This window comes from the organism of the source record quoted next, unplaced genomic scaffold (assembly GCF_019419815.1).
Source record: "Pyrus x bretschneideri cultivar Hongxiangsu unplaced genomic scaffold, Pyrus_bretschneideri_v1 Contig16, whole genome shotgun sequence".
NCBI classification, from domain to species: Eukaryota; Viridiplantae; Streptophyta; class Magnoliopsida; order Rosales; family Rosaceae; genus Pyrus; species Pyrus x bretschneideri.
In genome coordinates, this window is record NW_025999457.1 from 4,540,509 (window position 1) to 4,559,186 (window position 18,678).

Consider the following 18,678-nt stretch of genomic DNA (forward strand, 5'->3'; position numbering starts at 1 on the left):
AAGTTTAATACTTTTCATTTTATATGAATACAGCCACGAACCCCATTCCATGAACCTCAACACAGTTGAACCACTCATTAATGTCAACTACAAGAAATCCTCTCATTAATGTCAACTACAAGAAATGGAAACAGGGTTTGGAGATTGTTTTGGAGTCATGGATATGGGCTTGGCATTAAGGATTGAAGAACCACCACTGCCAGTTGATGGAAGCACCTCGAGTTAGAGACCAAAGTATGAAAAATGGCAGAAGTCTAAGAGGATTTCACTCATTATCTTTAACTTGATATGTTTCCATCAACCAGCAGTGGTGGTTCTTCAGTCCTTAATGCCAAGTCCATATCCATGACTTGCAATACAATCTCCAAATCCTGCTTCCATTTCTTGTAGTTGACACCAGTGAGTGGTTCACAAAGAAACGCAAACCCCGTTTCATTGAGTCCTTGCATACAGTGAGAAGAGCAGCAGAAGAACCCTTAGTCCTAGCGCGATGACTTCCTCAGGTTAGTGATTCATTTGTTATTGTGATCATTCTATTCCTCTGTTAATAAGCTATTTATGCTATACTTACAATGCTTCAATCATCAGTTCCCCACGCTAGAGATGGGAGTCTCCCACTCGCACGCTCGTGGATGTCCCTCAAAAATCCTTAAACGTAATTGTGCGCTCCGCGTCAACAAATTTAATTGATATAGTACGTTTAGCTTGTTCAACTACAAGGGAGGGGGTCTTGTTGATGTTAAGTTGAGAACATAAGTTCTCATGTCTTGCATATGCATATCGATATATGAAATGTCAACCGTTATCTTCAACCTTTGTGGAATGGAGTACATATGAGTTTGCTAAATTTTCAATTTAAAGAAGGAATTGTTGATGCACTGATTTTAACTGATCAACAGGAGTCACCAGATTACTTGAAAGAGCTGATCAGGAAGACTCGAAGCTTAACTAAAAAATCATTTGGGGTTGGTGTAGTTCTAGCATTTCCTCATGAGAAAAATATACAAGCCGTATTGGATGCAATGGTTGCAGTGCTGCAGGTTTACTGGGGTGAATGTTCAGATGAGCTTGCATTGAAAGCTCATCGGTCTGGGGTTAAGATTGTGCCTCAAGTACGTGTTCTTGGAGCAGAATTGTGCTGAATTATAATTGTGAATATTCATATCTTGTTTATCATAATTATTGTGTTTACTTATATCTATCTTCGTGCACACGCTACCTGTGTATGATGCAGCATCAGAACAATCATTGCCATGTTTATTGTTAATTTATTTTCCTGGACATGTTTGATGAGTTGTTTCGGTTCAAGGCTGGGAGCTTGGATGAAGCGGAGAAAGAAATATATGCTGGTGCAGACGCAATTACTGTTCAAGGGCGTGAAGCAAGAGGGCATGTGATCGGTAAGGTGAACCTGCTTTCTCGGATCTAGGTGAAGCGAGCACCACATCGTGTTCTGCGTATACCTTTCTTCAATGATTGTAATTCTATTCCTGCTGATCAAAATGAAGCGGGTCAGCACTGTCATCGGCGCTCAATAATACATGATAGGGTGAGGACAAGCAACGCTTGCCACTAGAAGCGAGAGTATGCCATTATTCCGATTTCTTCATTTTTCATGCCTTGCTTATAACTAAGCGTAATGTCTTTACTTGACTTGGAGTCCAATGGATAGCAATCTTGAGTTATATTCTCTAGCAGGAAATAGAAATTTGCCGTCTTGGCAGTACTGTTCCAAATGCGACGACAACAGGCGACATTGAAAGCATGGTGATGTATGGAGGCCAAAGTGTAGGCCTCATTAAGGAAAATTTACCTGCAGGGGAGGTGGTAAAGAGGCTAGTTGAAGGGGATCAGCTTCTGATCAAGAACAAGTTTAGTGATATATTATTGTAATCTACAGAGGTGCCTTAAACTTGGGCTAAACAAAGTTTCAACTTGTAAAACCTCCTCCCAGTCAGTCATGTTTATCGTTCAACCATAGTAAATCCAAACACGTCGAGACATTGGGTACGTGTTGATTTTCGGAGTTTGGAGAATTTGGAAGATGCGAAGTAGTGTTCTCTCTAATGAAGCAGCAAGCAGAGTTCGAGTCTGCGATTGAGCAGCAGCCAACAAATGCGTGCCATTGGCATTGCTGCTGGAGCTTATGCCAAGTTGGAGGAAGATATTGACTGCATTAATATTGTTGTTCATATGCCAAGTTGTTTGCTTTCACCATGTACCACGTGTTAGACAAATAGGACACTAGTTAGACTTGTAATGTGATCGATCGTGCTCCTATCTTGGAGGAAGAGTCCCTGCAATACAAGGAAAGTAATTATATATACTTTTCATGTATCAATGAAATATACATTCAGCCATATAATCTTTTTTTACATGCTATACAGAGCAGGTTGAAAACCCTAGCTCTCTCTTTTTTTTTTTTTTAAGGGTCACCAATCATATTACTTCATCCTCTCCACATTTGGTTATTACTTCTGCTTTGCATTTGCCGCCTATATCATTGCCTAGTGGTGCCATGGCTCCAATTATGTTAACTAGCACTCTTCGTTTAAATTTGTCTCAACCTTTTAAAACGTTTAAATAACTACCTAATATTGTGGAAATCAGACATATGTTAGGTCATCAACGTTAAGTCTAGATTTTTTTTAACATTAAGTAATGACATGACTAGCATTAAATGATGACGTGATTAAATACTAAAGTTGATTTTCACTAATTGCTGTCTTTAGAGCTCTTGCGCCACAAATCGATCCCTTTTAGCCAAGTTAAATTGCAAAATTTAGCTAATATGCGTCGATTTGGAAATTTAAAGCTCTATAGATGAGTTGAGAATTAAAACACACTTTAATATTTGTTTATGTCATTACTTAGTGCTAATGAACCTAACAAATGTTTATTTTTAAAACTCTAAGTAGTTATTTGAATTTCATTCCCAACATAAAAAAAAGTAACACACAAATGCAGTACAAAAGAAGGGGAAAAGGAAAAGATGACAAGCATAGACTTCTAAAAAAGCCTTTTGGTTTAAAAACCCCCCAATGTGAAGGAACAATCCACCAAAAGGAAAAAAGGGAAGTCACTTAGTTGCATCACAAATTATTGTTAACTCAGTAATACCGACCCTGCATAAAAAAAAAAGTGGCCGCCACAGAGAAGTTTCTTCGATTCAAGCCACAAATTCATCATAACTCAATGCGAATGACTAATTTGACTAATTTAAAATTAGCTCTTAAAAGATTAAAGAATTGAGTAGTTATTCATATTAAATTTTTGTTTATTGGGATAGTAACATGAGGGTTGATACTACTTAATACTACGGTCTAGTGGAATGAGAGGTCGTATGTTCGATACTCACCAAAGATAAATTTAAACTACATAATGTCATATGTAAGAAGTCTTAGTAAATATAATGTTGTTTGTAAAAAGAGAAAGAAGAAAGAAAAAAAAAACAGAGATAAAAAAAAAAGGCCAGTCACGAGGGGTTGGTTATAGAGTTCTACCTTTTGCCATGTTAGCAACGAAACCTCCCCACAATCCCAAACCATTTCCTCACTATCACAGACCACTCCTAACTTCGAAACAGCGCCACCACAAATGGCGGCAATAGCCACTGTCCCGCCGCCACAACCACCACAAGAAGCAAACGTTCCCTTAGACTCCTTAATCCACATAGACATCAGCACACTCTCTCAATCAGAGCTCCAAGTCCTCTCCGTCTTCTCCTCTTCCTCCTCCTCGGCCTTCAACCTCTGCCGCACCCACGACCTCGTCGTCCCCAAAATTGACCGATCTGTCTTCAACGAGAGCGCCGGGTCCCGCCGGCAAACCTACTCTCGTCCCCGCCGTCAACAGTCTGATACCTCCACTGCCGCCGCCGCCACTGGCCACCGTCGTCGCGTTGCCGGCCTGCTCGCTACTCCTCCTAAGCTCACTCTGGTGCCACAGGATGACCCCGAACGCAACGAGAACCATGCGATCATCGCTCACCTCAAGAACTTCATTTCCCAGGACCCCAAATTCGACCAAATCGACTTCGAACCCTACCATACGGCATCATTTTCCACGGCGCTTATACCGAATGACGACATGAGGACCGGAATTGTTGGTTTTGAGGGGAGAGGTGAAATGGGGGTGAAGAAAAGGAAGCGAGGGAGGAAGCCCAAAGTGAAAGTCTTGGGTTTGGAGAATGAGGGCTATGCGGGTATGGGGATGATGAATACGGAGGGCGCTGCAGTCGACATTTCCGGTTTGGGGAATGCAGAAGAGCCTTTTGGGGAGGAGTTGAGGCGGAGGACGGTGGGTTTGGAAACGGAGGAGGAGTTGTTGGGGTTTATGAGGGAATTGGGTGGGCAGTGGGGGAGTAGGAGGAAGAAGAGGAAGATAGTTGATGCCAGTGAGTTCGGGAATGCCTTGCCGGTCGGTTGGAAGCTCTTGCTGGGGCTTAAGAGGAAGGAAGGACGTGCTTGGATATACTGCCGCCGATACATAAGGTTTTACTTGCTTTGTTTCTTCTTCAGTTCAGTCACTTGTATTAGGCTTGGCAGCATTGAGTTCTACTAAGTTATTGTCTAATAGTTTTATATTCTATTGCTCGACATTGACTTTGCCATGACATTTTGTTCTTGTGCATTGTTCCTGATAAAACTTATTCTTCTTTGTTCATCATGGACTCCCGATTGTTAGAAATTTGTATGCATGTGTCGGTAGGGGTGCCCGCAATTCAAAGCTTATTTATTTTGTTTTCATACCATTGAGAATGCTTCTCTTGTATGGTAACATAGGTTATCTTAGCAGATCATCCTTGAGTAATGATGATCAAATTAGGATTCTGTACCAGTTTTCCCCCCTCATACAAAAGAACTACTGGTTAAACAAACACAAGGGTGGTCCCTCATGTTAGCGTCTATTTTTTCGTGATTGGCTGTAGGGTTGGACAATAACATTGAATGATCTACCAAAAAGCATTAATTTTGAATAGTTTGCTAAAGCCTGGAATTTACTTTGTTAATTTGAGAGATACTGATAACCTAATAATTCGGTTGAAGTATGTCGCATGACTACCCTGATGCCTGATGTGGCAGTGTTAGAGAAAGCAGAAATGTGTGTTGTATATTTTGAAAACCTGAACAAAATGCATAACTATTTAATTGACCAAAAAAAATTCATAACCTGAACAAAATTTGTAACCAGTTAACTGATGCCTGGTGGTTATTTATGGTTTCATGTCAGTATTCATACTACTTCATATCCTGTATTTTGGAGTCACCTCTCTCTCTTGTGTTTCTCATCATTATGAGTTACTTGTACTTTCCAGCCCTACTGGAGAACAATTTCTGACCTGCAAGGAAGTTTCTTCATTTCTGCTCCCCTTCACCCATCACAGTAATGCGCAGCACCTAGATGGTGGCCATGCGCGTGAGAATGTTCAGGAAGAGTGCATAGTGGCTACTGAAAATGTAAGTTGTATATTAGTGCAGCTGTGTGGTTTATTGCACCTTGGATGATTTTTCAATTTTTCTTTGGGGTGCAGCAGCATGCTGATAAGCATGGAGACCGTAGGCAAGATGTGAATTCCAGCTCTGCTCTAGTTGTGTCTTCTATGTCTAATGAGCGTGAAAAGGAAGTTACCTTATTGGGAGTAGACAATCTTGCTGAGGTTCAGATACATGACCTTTTTGAATGTCACAAATGCAATTTGACTTTTAATGAGAAGGATTCATATTTGCAGCATCTATTGTCCCTTCACCAAAGGACTACGAGGAAGTATAGACTTGGTTCTACTGTTGGTGATGGTGTGATAATTAAAGATGGGAAATATGAATGCCAGTTTTGCCATAAGGTATTTCTGGAAAGGCGTCGCTACAATGGTCATGTAGGGATTCATGTTCGAAATTATGTCAGGAGGGTGGAAGAATCGCCAGGTCCAACAACTCTTCAAAAGAGAATAGAGTCTCCAAACAGTGAAGGTTTGCCATCAAGGACTTCAAAAATGGATGCTCTGATTGAAATTGCTCAAAACTCTATCATGGAAACCTCAACTGCTGGGCCTAATGATCAATCCAACGGTGATGCTGCACTTGATAAACCATACATGGGATGTAGTTCAGAAATTCATGCTTCTGATTCTCATCAAGAAACGAACATAGATTCACCTCTTAGTGAACAGGACCTGGACGGTCGCTTGTTTGACAGAATTGATTCAGATCAACACGATAGTGAGCATACAATAACTGATGGAAGTATGGACGGAGCTGATGATCCTATGGAAGTTGAAGATATTAATGACTCTTGTACGAATACAGACGAGTTATCTGCTACAGAGAAAAAGGGTAAACCATCTGAATGTTCTTTGGAGAAAGATGGCTTGGCATCCACCTCTGATGAGTTAAAGAAGTCTGGCACTAATCAGGATGGAGCTACTTGCTGCAAGATAGATGCTTCTTCGAATGACAAGTTTATTCTTGATGCAGTAGGGAATGAAATTTTGAATGGCACAAGTGCATTAGAGCATCCCAATGTCATTGATCACAGCACTAACAAGAATAGTGAACAAGCAGTTGACTTTGGTAGCAGCATTGAACAGGAACCATCTAAATCTAGTGATACTTTGATAGAATCTGTACTCCAAGCTTATGAAGGAAATGAACTGCAAATTGGGATTTCGGATTCCTTAATATCAGTGAATTCAGTGGTCTGCTTTCCGACATCTACTGCAATATCCGACGAGGTACCATCAAGCATTGCTGCCATATTTAGTTCCTTTCTGGTTTCTAGATACACTGATACACCAGAATCATGTTCAAGGTTTTTTCTTTATGGTTAAGACCAAAGTTATTGCTGAAGAACTGACAAAAAAGATATATGATGTTTTCTCTTTCCTCGATTTCAACCTAGAACCCTGCCCCCAAATATAGCAAATAAGAAGTCTGGAATGTTGTAGGTGTTAGGCCAGCATTCTGTTTAGAGGTATTTGTCGAATTCCCCCTTGAACTTGTAACCCGCTGTCAATTTACCCCCTAAACTTTTATTTTAGCCAATTATCCCCTTGAACTTTTATTTTCCATGATAGACCCTAACGAATTAATTACATTATAAGTGGCAATAATTCTTCATTATTACTATAATAACAATTCTTTGATGTGATTGTATTCCTTTGTTCTGTGCAAGATTTTTAGAAATTTAATTTCGTTGTTCGTTCATGTTGAAAGGGAGACCAACGTCTTAGCAGTGTTGCCCATAGGCATGATGATACAGGGTTTGAGGAGCTAGGGTTGGACGAAATAGAACCACTGAAGTATGGATTTCCTAGTGGGCAAGAATCTATTACACTGCAGGAGGTACCAATGGATTTGACAAATAATGCAGAGATGGAAAAGGCATTTGGTTCCTCTGTCCAGTTTGAATCAGAAGAAGTCATGCTAAGCATGGCTGGCAGACGTCAGATAACAACTGCGTGTGTATGGTGCGGAGTAGAGTTCAACCATGAGGCTGTTGATTCTGAAATACAACCAGATTCGGTCGGTTTTATGTGTCCAACTTGCAAAACAAAAATCTCTGGGCAACTCCATGTGTTAGATGATGACATGCCTGTGAATGCTAATCCATTCTAAACAACGGTATCCGGTATCCTATCATTTCATGTGATTAGTTTCTAATGTTGTCAGTTGCTTTTATTTTTATTAACCTGACTATTTTAGGATGTTTTCTCCTTCTCCTTTTGAATTTCTAAGTCATAATTGCCAAATTATTATATATATATATATATATATTTTAAATTTTAGTTTTTTGGGGGTCAATTTGAACCTCAATTGGCTAGCATTCACCATGGGAAATGAATTCTGCATATTCTTTTTCACCTTCTGCACGCCCCCTCTTAATTATGGCCCTTGATTCTTCTTAATTTATTTAATCACAGCTAAAAAAAAGGTGTGCATGAAGTGAAAAATGCGTGCATAAATCATTTCCCTCACCTTATTATGTTTATGCAGTGTGAATTGGCATCTCTCCCTGCCTCTGCGCTTTTCTCCGGTCAGCGGTAAACTGAGAATCTAAGAGACCGAAATTAAAGGGTGCCATTGGCATTGAATAAGGCAAGGACATCTAGTTCTTGTAAGATGGTGCCGATATTCCCCTCTTTTTCAATTTAACAGTTAAGACAGGCCTCAGTTTATTTATATTGATTTTTAATACAAGCGGTGTTACTCTATACTGAGGCAACAAAGAGTGATATTCTCGTTAGATGTGGGTCCTTCGTGGTTGAGGAATTATGTTGTATTTCTAATGAGTATGTAATAGAGGAATTGTGGCGTTTCATTTGGTATGTGTAGCTCTTGTTCATGCTCTATAAACTTCCACTAGGTCAAGTTTGATTTGAAACCTACGTTTAGCATGCATGGCTTATGTAATTTCTTGATTGTGTTCGGTAAAATTTCATTCGATCTAAATTAATAAAGTGTGATAACACCATCTTTCAAACGATGAAAAATAAAACCCAAATCCACAAAGCAGACCAGGGGGGAATATGTTGAGTGCTATACAAAGATGGGTTTTTATCGGAGTGTTATTTAGGTTGTGCTATCCACACCCACTTTCTTTCGTTTGATCTTTTTCGAATCATTCGACTCGACATCCAAAATTTGAGAGACGTGCGTGGAAAGTAACACACAACCCTAAATATAAAGTTTAAATTAAAGTAAATCGAATCCCATGATAGTGGCTCTTGTCCATACCATGTTTAAATTAGCCATTCGTAGGGCATCTAGTTCTTCCTTTTTATTACGTGACTCAGAATTAAGCATAAGATGCATGGTCATGCATATGCTGCTAAGTAATTGGACAGATTAATGAATTCACACATTACCTTTAAATTAATATGTATGAATTTTCTAGGTAAATGGTAGATTGCAGTGGTGGTTACGTTTTATCGTTGTTATTGGTTTAACGATTGATTAATGAAAATCCCAGATGGTATAAAAGCTATCCCTTGCCTTAAGTGCAAGCAACAGTTTCAAGTGACGACCCTGTGTGGCACACAGCACCGATGCCTCTGCGGTTATGTAATCCCTTACGGTGCTGCTGCAGAAACACAAGGAGAAACTAGTAATCGTCTTCGTCGAGATCACAAAGATGAGCATCATAGCCTCCAAACCAAGGAATCATCATCAATCAATTCTTCTAGTACTAGTAGTTCAAGTCGTAATAGTTTCAAGCAATCTTATACAGGTACAGGGAGAGGGACGCCGATGTTGTTTGTTGGAAGCTAAACAGCTCCTGGAGTCGATAACTGAATTTAACAGATTTATTGACGGTGTTAAGGAAAATGACCATAGTTGCATATTTTGACAAGTTAAGGGACCAATGGTCATGGAAATAAAGTTGAGGGACCATTGCTATAATTTGATTAAAGTTGAGAGATTATTGCTACAATTTCCTCTTTCAGTGTTATATGGAGGGGTAGAGGCAGGTGGTGAGGTTGGGTGCCCATAGATGGGCAATGTCAATCGTCGGTGGATTGGAGAAGAAGAGTGAGGGTGATGGGTTTGTAGGGGTACGTCCCACATCTTTATATAAAAATATTTAAAAGATTTTGTTTTTAATTTTTTTAATCTAGTAGGGCTACAAAATGGGTCTCATATGAAGCCACGTCAGCATTTGACAAAGAAATTGACAGAAAAATTGACAGAAGTGACATTGTAATTTTTAAAAGATGAAGTATGAAATTGTGGTTCATCCAAAATTGATGTGGTTTTTTTATAATTTACCCGTAGTTTTTTGTTAATAATTAAACAATAAAAGTCCAGAAAAAAAAAATGTAATAGATTTGGGAATGTCGCCCCTGCCCTGCTCCTGCATAACCCATGCCTTTGAGATCATTCTCGAATATATATTTAAAAATTTGGATTGTCATTTGAGCGTTGACAATCTTTCAAAATTAGTATTTATTATGTCTATGGTGATCTAGATAAGGGCTTTAATCATCTATCCGTTGCCCATCCTCCCATCCGAGTAGAAGAAATTGAAAGGGTTCAAATTTCATGTGAAGAAAATCCTCATTGCTTCAATCCTGCTATGAAATTTTGTAACAAATTGAATGATTCTAAGTTTCATAATTATGTTAGATGACGCGTGTTCTTCTACCAAATCCATGTTTGCAATTTGAATGGGTTTACGCCTCCATGGAAATACTAGATTTCATATGGAGAGTTTTAGAAGAGGATGGAATAAAAAAAATTGAATACAAACTTACACTTATAGATATGATTAACGCACATTGCAGTACAGACTGCCACTAGAGCAGGTGTTATTAATCACTTAATGTGTTACAGTAAATAAGAATGACATTACCGATTTATTTTTATCACTTATAAAGTTCAAGTTACAACACCATTGGTGTTGAATAAATGTCAAATGTTTCAGATGATGTCAACTGGGGCTCCTACAATCAAAAGACCAAACATTGTCAACAAATTCTCAAAGCATATATAGAGAATGTCTAATCAACCAATCCAACTTTAATAGGACATTTATTTACTTCTGTTTTTATCCTATCTATACTCTTATCACATGTATAACTCGTTTGTGTATCTTTTATTAATAAGTAATATAGATAGTTTGACTCTGACACAAAATCAACATTTTAATCGATGTACGTTTTATCATTGTATTGAGAGAGGTATCAATTTTATACATCTGAATAGCATTAATTATATTTGGGGTATACGTTGCTGCCTAATACTGGCAGTGTTGTTTCGATATGTTTGCATGGAGTGTTTGAACATGTTTAACCAACCATATGAATCTTGGAAAGATACTTAACCATCTCAACGCCAGTTTTAGCTTCATGAATTTTATGGCGCATAGCATTGAGCAGAGAGCCATATGTCGATCCGCGATTATTATCCGCTGCTTGGATAAAGCTATAAGTCAAGGCACCAGTCGAAGTGCCTCCAGATAAAGCCTGCACAATCCCACGAATTTGTGTCATTTTACATTGCATTTGTTTCTTTAAAGTTAATTGAGTGTAGTAGAACTATCTCTGCTCTTTGTTATGGCACTAATACAAATTCAAACAGTTTATATATCTTTGTTCACACATTAATCGTATATAGGGTTTAGAGTTAGAGGAGGGAGAGTTAAACTTGCAACCTCTTTCGACATTGTTTATCGATTAAGAGCTAGTTTATTGATTTCTGCATACATTGAGAATACTCACCGTAGTGTCTGCAGACTTTTGATGATCGTCACAAGCGCTTATGGAGACAGCTAGTCCACCACTTGTGCCTTTATAAGTAGGTGAGAATTGATGATCTTCCCACACATAGTGTCCTCCTCTACATTAAAAAACAACAAATACATACATACATACATACATACATACATACATACATACATATATACATACATACATATATATATATATATATGTATGTATCGCGTTTAATTTCTCAATTAGTCGGGTCTAATTAAGAAAATGTGTTCAGCACATTAATTGATACATGTAGCTGGGTAAGTGCTGCTAACAATTACCTGTTGATCCGGCAAAGAAATCGTAGATCAAGAACAGTTCCACTATGGCAGGCGTCAACAATGGCATGAAGTTTGGCACCATGGGGCAGTGGCCTAACAATGGTGGCGTTAATTTCATCATCAATGATCATCCCCTCGGTCTCAAAATCAACAGGGCACAACGTTTCATCATTGCCGTCAATCTCATCCATCGAATAGTCACGCTGGGTTGAGCCATGGCCGGAGAAGTAGAACACCAACGAGTCTCCTGATTGGCAGCCCTGCACCAACCACTGTAACGCCATTCGCATGTTTTGTTTTGTTGGGATCCTAAAAGGGTCCATCTCATGTTCTACACCACAGCAAGAACAAGTGACCTTACATATTTTTTATGATTATAAATTGGAGAACTATTTTAAGATAATCATTTGATATTCTTGTACCATTATTCTCAAATGAATGCGACTGGCCTATTAGTTCATACCTCATGAAATGATAGTTGTTAAATCAAAAGAAATAGCATTTGAGAAATGTTTTTCGTGATTAATAGTGTGAAATTAATTAAGTAAAACTAATTAGGACTACCTGTGAGCATGAGTACGGAATGATTTGGAAAACCCAATCTGTCAACAAGAAAGTATTTCATGCAGTGAACATCGTTCACAGTTCCTTTAAGCTTGTAACTTTTCCCATTGTAACTCAATCCACAGAGCACCGCACGCTTTCTTCCATACGCCGAAGGAGGCATCAAGGGTTTTGGTACAAATGGCTGGGACAGCTGATGCTGGTAGTATTGAAGATTAGCAGGGCGGGCAGTATTCGGGGAGGGCCTGGACATCACTCTAGTCATTCGGCTTTGAACACGGTTGACAGCGTGGTTTATTGTATCTTGGCCTGCTCGGATCAGAGGATTGACGGATGGTCTACTAATGCGGGTGATGCCTTGACACGAATCACAACGAATGATTTGTGCTTCTGATGGCACAATAAATTGCGGTCCACACCCATTGCACCTCTCATTCCGACATGCCATTTCAAGTTCTAGCTTGGGCAATGAGGGTGCTAGATATGTATTATATATACCAATTGGAAAGAGTAAACTGTTGATTTATCTCTTGAACTTTCACCTAACTTTCGATTTCCCTCATGAACTTTTCTATTGGAAAATTAAGGACTCAAACTAATTTTTTTTAGCCGACTTTCCCCTACCGTTAGTTTTTCATATATTTCATCCATATTTCTGTTAAGTGAGATCATGTGCACAACATGTGAGGGTAGTTAAGTCATTTCACTCTTAAAAATGATTAAAAAACTGAAAATAAATAAAAAAGCAAAACTTTCCCTCTATTTTTTCCTGCTAATTCCTATCCTCAATTTTATTTTTTCCTCTCATTCTTATGCATGAGAAATGACATATGGTGTTATTGTCTTCATAAGTAGCTAAGTTAGTCTTTTTCTTGAAACATGTACTACCATTTTTATTTTCTCTAACAAATGAATAATTTGACAAATGCTCATGATGTTATTGTCTCCAAAGCAGTGCATTAATATAAGAAACATGTTCATAATACTCATAAAAAATGCTCAAGATAATTACATACTTTTCATAATGTCATAATAATCACAATACAATTCCACAAAATGATCCTTAAGATGTTGGAAAACATAATACCCTCAACCTTACTTAGCCATCAGAAATGAAAATAGGTTTAGGTACAAGATTCCAACCAAACGAGGAAGGTCATGGAAAGTGTAATTGATCTCCACGTGTCATGTGCATTTCGAGCAGAATGTTTGTACTCTTGTTTTGATCACTATCTTATTTTGCTTGTGTTTGGTTAAGTGGAATGCCTATATTTTGTAATCGAGATTTATGGGTTATATACCTTATGGATGGTAAAATCCCTTATGTTTTCCAACTTCTCAAGGATCATTTTGTGAAATTGTATGGGGATTATTATGACATTATGAAAAATATGTAATTATCTTGAGCATTTTTTATGAGTATTATGAACATGTTTCTTATATTAATGCACTGTTTTGGAGACAATAACACCATGAACATTTGTCAAATTATTAATTTGTTAGAGAAAATAAAAAATGGTAGTACATGCTTCAAGAAAAAGACTAACGTAGCTACTTATCAAGACAATAACACCATATGTCATTTCTCATGCATAGGAATGATAGGGAGAAATAAAATCGAGGATAGGAATTAGCGAGAAAAAATAGAGGGAAAGTTTTTTTTTTTTTTGTTTTTTTGTCAATTTTTTTAATCATTTTTAAGAGTGAAATGATTTAACTACCCTCACATGTTGTGCACATATCTCACTCAACAGAAATATGGATGAAATATATGAAAAACTAATGGTAGAGGGCGAATTGGCTAAAAAAAATTAGTTTAAGTCCTTAATTTTCTAATAAAAAAATTTAAGAGAGAACTCGAAAGTTAGGTGAAAGTTCAAAGGGTAAATCGATAATTTACTAAATCCCAAAAATTGGTAGAGAATATTAGATACGGGACAAAAGTTGGGTACCTTTGGTAGGATTGGTCTGAGATGCTTCTACTCATTTATAGCCCGTATTCGATCACTTTTAGGATTGGTGGAGAACCTGGTTCGGTCCGCGCTCTTTTAAATCTCTTTCGTATAAAGTGTTTTTTTTTTTGTTTTTTTTGTTTTTGTGTGCGTGTGACAGATATGCATGATTCGAGTTGATCAAACAACTCGGACCCATGACCAGTGACTAAACATCTAAATCCCAGCAAGGCAGCAACCCATCCCATCGGTTCAAATAGGAAACTATGTTCTGCATATAAAGAAATCAGCACAAGATGTTAATATATCTTAATCATGATCATTTAAATATGAAGGATTATAGGGAAGAAAAATTTGGAAGTGAGAGAATCTTACTCCTGCTCCTCTCTCACTTTCCTCAGTCTTTCTTTCTTTATAAAGAAGTCAACATAAAATGTGACGCAATTTAATCATAATCATGACTGTTCAAATAAAAAAGAACTGTAGAAGAGGAGAATCAGGAGGAAGGAGAATCCTTCTCTTATAGGATCAATTAGAATATTGTCTAATATTTAATTGACTTGTATTGAAAAGTTTAAAGCCTATCCTGTTAAAATCATGTCAAATGGCTTTATTGAATGGTTGTGATGAGTACATTGTCTTGTTTTTATTGGTTTTTTTTTTCTTTTAATCAAGCTGGAAATGCATTATCAAGCAAAACCAAAGAGTAGGACAAATTCCCACATTTAAATTATGTATCAGATTCAACATCAATTATGCTAAACCTCGTATCGTTGGTGAAGAACATTTAGATCTCTTTCCTTTTTCATTGTTTTTTTTTCAATTCCCTAATATAGTATCGTAATCTTTTTTACTATAGATCATATATACCTTTATTTATACCTTATTTATCTTCCTTATGCACATGAAAGCCCACAGCGGGATTAACAGAGGACAAAAATATACATGATTTTACAACCAAAGCATTGTAAGAAGGATACAGAAGGATGAGGCACCTGGTGCTAAGCATCTCCCCTCCTACACCGCTCAAAACTTCTTGAAGGAAGACAAGGCATACCATCTTTGTTGAGAACATGAACCAACGAAGATGGTGGCCTGTCAACCATTGAACGCTCATCCCCGGAGACGTGAAAGACGCCAAATGATCATCCGCTATATTAGCTGTTCTTGGAACCCAAGACCAATGATAGACTTGAAAAGACTCCCCCAATTAAGCAATTTTCATAGGGTGAGGAAAGCTTCCCAACTGCCATTTTGAATGGATTTCCTCAAGCATAAGATCGTTTCATTTGAGTCCGACTCCATGATCACCTTATTTAAACCCAACTTCTTAGCAAACATACATCCCTCCAACACCGTCAACGCCACTGCCACAATAACCTTAGAAGCCTTGATTAGGGATTTTCTAGCAACAACAAACACATAATTTTGATCTCGAATTACAATTCCAATAGACCCATTTCGAGTACCGGAGTTCCAATTAGCATCCACGTTGATCTTAACACACCCTGAATCAGGAGAAGATTAAACAGTGCTTTGGGAAAAATCACACTTGTAACGCTCCGCCTTAAATATTTATTTTGGAAAATAATTTCGGTGGTAGGCCAAAATTAAACTCTTGTTTAAGTAACTACCAATTGATCACAATTCATTATTTAAATTTCCTAATCACTCACAAAATCTAACCAAAAATTTACTTACTAAAACATAAGATTTAATTTCCAAATAATCATCAAAATTTCTTTTCTTCAATCACATTCCCACAAAAAATAAAAAATAAAAAATTACTCTCAATTATTTAAGGTTGCCTACGTATCCTTGATGCAGGATCAAGCATTTCGTAGTTCATCATTCATTTTTAATCCATTTCCAAAATCAAATAAGTGACTATCAATCACGAAACTAGGTTCAAACAAACGATTCACACCAATTTCATATCATAAATGCATTCAGAATATCGAAATTAGCTTAAAAGAATAGCGTCGGCTCTTTGGCCACGAGCCGCCGCAAGTGGCGGCTTCTGGCGAACTGAAACCCAATTTTTCCAACTAACTCTAAAAATTTCCAAATTTTATGAAAATGAAGATCTCAATGAGTAGAGCAAGTTTTATACATGTGGCCAAGTCCAATTTGGCCTGGAAAAGCCTCAATTTCCTTCAACCCTAGAAATAGGTGACTTCAATCCATCACCTCTGGTGCTCCACCGCCCCTATAGTCATTTGGGGGTGTGTTCCTGGGCTCAAGAGGTGTCTAGGGGTGGTGGTGATTGAATGAAATTGTTTCAGAAATGGGAGGATTGACAACACGGATCCATCGCACCCATCGGTGCGGGTTTGCTAAATCAAAGCCCATCTCCATCAATTTTGGGTTGTAATTGGTAGAGGGTAGGTCATGGAGTGTTTCCCAAGTGTTTATTTGACATGGTTCGTTGGAAAAACCGATGGAAAACTATCGAAGGGAGTGAAAATAACCGGGTCGGGTCGCTAGAGAAACCTAGTCAGGGTGATCCGGTACTCCTTCCTTTTCTCCCTTCCCCTCCTTTCTTTTCTTTCCCATTCGCCCTTTCCTTCTCTCCTCTTCCCTCCTTGGCCCATCCCTTCCCCCCATCTCTCATTTTCTCTCCTCCCTTTTTCATCACAACCGTTGATCTTTCCTCAACACAACATCCAGCCACACACGTGTCACTTCCTCCCTGCTCCGAAACTGTTGGAGCCTTCTAGATTAGGTTAAACTTATAAAAATGTCCTCAACTTTAAATGTTAATAACTTCTTCATTATAGCTCCGTTTCACGAACAGTTTGCGCCTACGCGTTTGTGAGATTGATCTTTATCCAAATATGCCAAGAAATATGATAAAATATGTCCTTGTAAAATTTACGTTTAGCCGCCTATGAGCACTTTCGTCATTTCCACTTATCGATAGATTTTACAATGTAAATTATAAAAATGTCTGGAAACAAAACTTTAAAATTTCCCAATTTTATTTTGATAACCATAAATCAATTTATTTTCGATTTTCATCACATATTCATAATTATGAATATCTAATTCATGTATTTAAATTTTCAAGGTATTACAACGCTGCCCCGCCGGATTGCTTTCAGGATTTCATTCCATAGCTTGTTCAAAAACAGCCAAAGCATAAGAAATAGCCTAAGTTACCTGTATAGGAAAGGTTGGCTTATGGTTGAAGACAACATCACACCTGGCCTTCCATATGTGCCAACAAGTAAAAGCCACTTGAGACATCAGTGTGGATTTCTCCAATTTGGAACCCAGATGAGAACTAATTAATGAATGTAACCAAGAGCCAAAAGTAGTGATTTCATCTTTATTTATTTTGTAATTTAGTTGCCCGCCACTAAATAGGCTCTACCCATGGACACCAGAGTAGAAGATGTTCCACCGATTCTTCATTGTCATTGCAGATTGAGAAGATTAGAGAAGGTGACGACCTTCGTTTGAATAGATCCGCCATAGTTACAAGGGCCCTAGGTAAAGGTTTCCATAAGAAATTTTCAATTTTTGGGGGCGTCTTCAGATTCCAAATATATTTCCAAACTTGAGGCACACTAGAAGAAGAGAGACGTTGCAATCTGCCAGAAACCTCCCTGTTATGGTGCCAATGGCAGCCCGATCGTACCGTATATAGCTCATTCTTTACTGGTAGCCATATAAGCCTAACCGTGCTCCACGGATCACCAATGTGTGTATCATTTCTTACTAAATATTCATGGTCCGTAATAAAAGGTCTTTAAATTCAAGCTTCGATTGTCCAGTATCACGGTCGATTAAAGATTCAACTTTTTTATTTCGACTGATAGATATAGAACCTTACGGTGAAGGATGGCCATCGGGGAGAGAAGGGACCTGTTGAACCAGATCCTAACATTGGAACCATTTATAATCTGCTAATGGGCACCATTTAGAAGAATCTCCCTCCTGTCTAACAAACTCGACTAAGCCCACGACGCCCCGCATCCTCATATAGCGTCAAGAAACGAGGTGGAAGGGAAGTACCTGGCTTTAAGAACCTTAACCCGGAGAGAATCTGGCTCATTAATAATTCTCCAACATTGTTTAGCAAGTAGGGTAGCGTTGAACTCTTGAAGATTCCTGAAACCCATACCCCATCAGTTTTTGGCAAACCTATGTCTCCTAATTAACCCAATGAATTTTCCGTTCATCATGTTTCTGTCCCCACCAAAATCTAGCAATTAAAGAATCAGTTTCTCTACATATGGACACAGGAAACTTTCCGACTAATAATTATTATGTAGTCAGTTAACTCCTGGATTATATTGTATTCAAAACTAGCCTTAACTCAGTGTTGTGGAATTTGTAATTTGGTCTCATTCAGGAATACGATCAATTCACAACCAGAGAATCATTTGCCATACGAGAGTTTGACTAACGAAGCAAGTTTCGTCGAGCACAATGCCAGATGAAAAAAAAAAAAATTAATCAGGCAAAAGTGGTCAACGTTTCGATTGTTTTAGAGACTTTAGGGGACAAAATGTTTTGACGGACAAAGTAAAAAATGATGTCAGACAAAGCTTTTGCGTCAAGAGAAAAAATTGGCACATATCATGCCACGTTTTGCTCGACGGAAAGAAATTCACCGGGGAAAGGT

The 18,678-nt window shown here is 38.1% G+C and overlaps 3 protein-coding genes across 6 annotated transcripts; 2 read left to right on the forward strand and 1 right to left on the reverse strand.

The window, feature by feature from the left end:
- The first annotated feature begins 709 nt into the window (after window positions 1–709).
- Window positions 710–1,541, forward strand: LOC103940699 ((3aS,4S,5R,7aS)-5-hydroxy-7a-methyl-1-oxo-octahydro-1H-indene-4-carboxyl-CoA dehydrogenase-like). The gene is made up of 2 exons (XM_009350860.2): window positions 710–1,112; window positions 1,310–1,541. The coding sequence occupies exons 1-2, from the start codon at window positions 834–836 to the stop codon at window positions 1,427–1,429; spliced, it is 399 nt and encodes a 132-aa protein (XP_009349135.2). The 5' UTR covers window positions 710–833; the 3' UTR covers window positions 1,430–1,541.
- Window positions 1,542–3,579: 2,038 nt separating this feature from the next.
- Window positions 3,580–8,345, forward strand: LOC103930286. Of its 4 annotated transcripts, none has more exons than XM_009339598.3 (5): window positions 3,580–4,493; window positions 5,318–5,459; window positions 5,534–6,730; window positions 7,212–7,626; window positions 7,992–8,345. In XM_009339598.3, the coding sequence occupies exons 1-4, from the start codon at window positions 3,598–3,600 to the stop codon at window positions 7,611–7,613; spliced, it is 2,637 nt and encodes an 878-aa protein (XP_009337873.2). In that variant the 5' UTR covers window positions 3,580–3,597; the 3' UTR covers window positions 7,614–7,626; window positions 7,992–8,345. The 4 variants fall into 4 exon arrangements, with proteins under 4 accessions (XP_009337873.2, XP_018498778.2, XP_048436979.1 ...); XM_018643262.2 differs by having other exon boundaries at window positions 7,212–7,619; XM_048581022.1 differs by lacking the exon at window positions 7,992–8,345 and having other exon boundaries at window positions 7,212–7,783.
- Window positions 8,346–10,238: 1,893 nt separating this feature from the next.
- On the reverse strand, window positions 10,239–12,571 carry LOC103930285 (metacaspase-1). Its single transcript, XM_009339596.3, has 5 exons — window positions 12,094–12,571; window positions 11,530–11,860; window positions 11,216–11,333; window positions 10,820–10,960; window positions 10,239–10,438 (listed from the first exon to the last, which is right to left on the reverse strand). The coding sequence occupies exons 1-5, from the start codon at window positions 12,539–12,541 to the stop codon at window positions 10,379–10,381; spliced, it is 1,098 nt and encodes a 365-aa protein (XP_009337871.2). The 5' UTR covers window positions 12,542–12,571; the 3' UTR covers window positions 10,239–10,378.
- Between the last annotated feature and the right edge of the window lie 6,107 nt (window positions 12,572–18,678).

What these genes read in the sequence shown, in the direction of transcription:
- LOC103940699 (XM_009350860.2), top strand. Translation starts at nt 834, where the DNA reads ATGAGTTTGCTAAATTTTCAATTTAAAGAAGGAATTGTTGATGCACTG. An exon ending in GGGTTAAGATTGTGCCTCAA is followed by an intron (nt 1,113 to 1,309) that starts GTACGTGTTCTT and finishes TTTCGGTTCAAG; the next exon opens with GCTGGGAGCTTGGATGAAGC.
- LOC103930286 (XM_009339598.3), top strand. Translation starts at nt 3,598, where the DNA reads ATGGCGGCAATAGCCACTGTCCCGCCGCCACAACCACCACAAGAAGCA. An exon ending in GCATAGTGGCTACTGAAAAT is followed by an intron (nt 5,460 to 5,533) that starts GTAAGTTGTATA and finishes TTTGGGGTGCAG; the next exon opens with CAGCATGCTGATAAGCATGG. An exon ending in CTACTGCAATATCCGACGAG is followed by an intron (nt 6,731 to 7,211) that starts GTACCATCAAGC and finishes TCATGTTGAAAG; the next exon opens with GGAGACCAACGTCTTAGCAG.
- LOC103930285 (XM_009339596.3), bottom strand. Translation starts at nt 12,541, where the DNA reads ATGGCATGTCGGAATGAGAGGTGCAATGGGTGTGGACCGCAATTTATT. An exon ending in TTCCGTACTCATGCTCACAG is followed by an intron (nt 11,861 to 12,093) that starts GTAGTCCTAATT and finishes GCTGTGGTGTAG; the next exon opens with AACATGAGATGGACCCTTTT. An exon ending in AAAAGTCTGCAGACACTACG is followed by an intron (nt 10,961 to 11,215) that starts GTGAGTATTCTC and finishes GGGATTGTGCAG; the next exon opens with GCTTTATCTGGAGGCACTTC.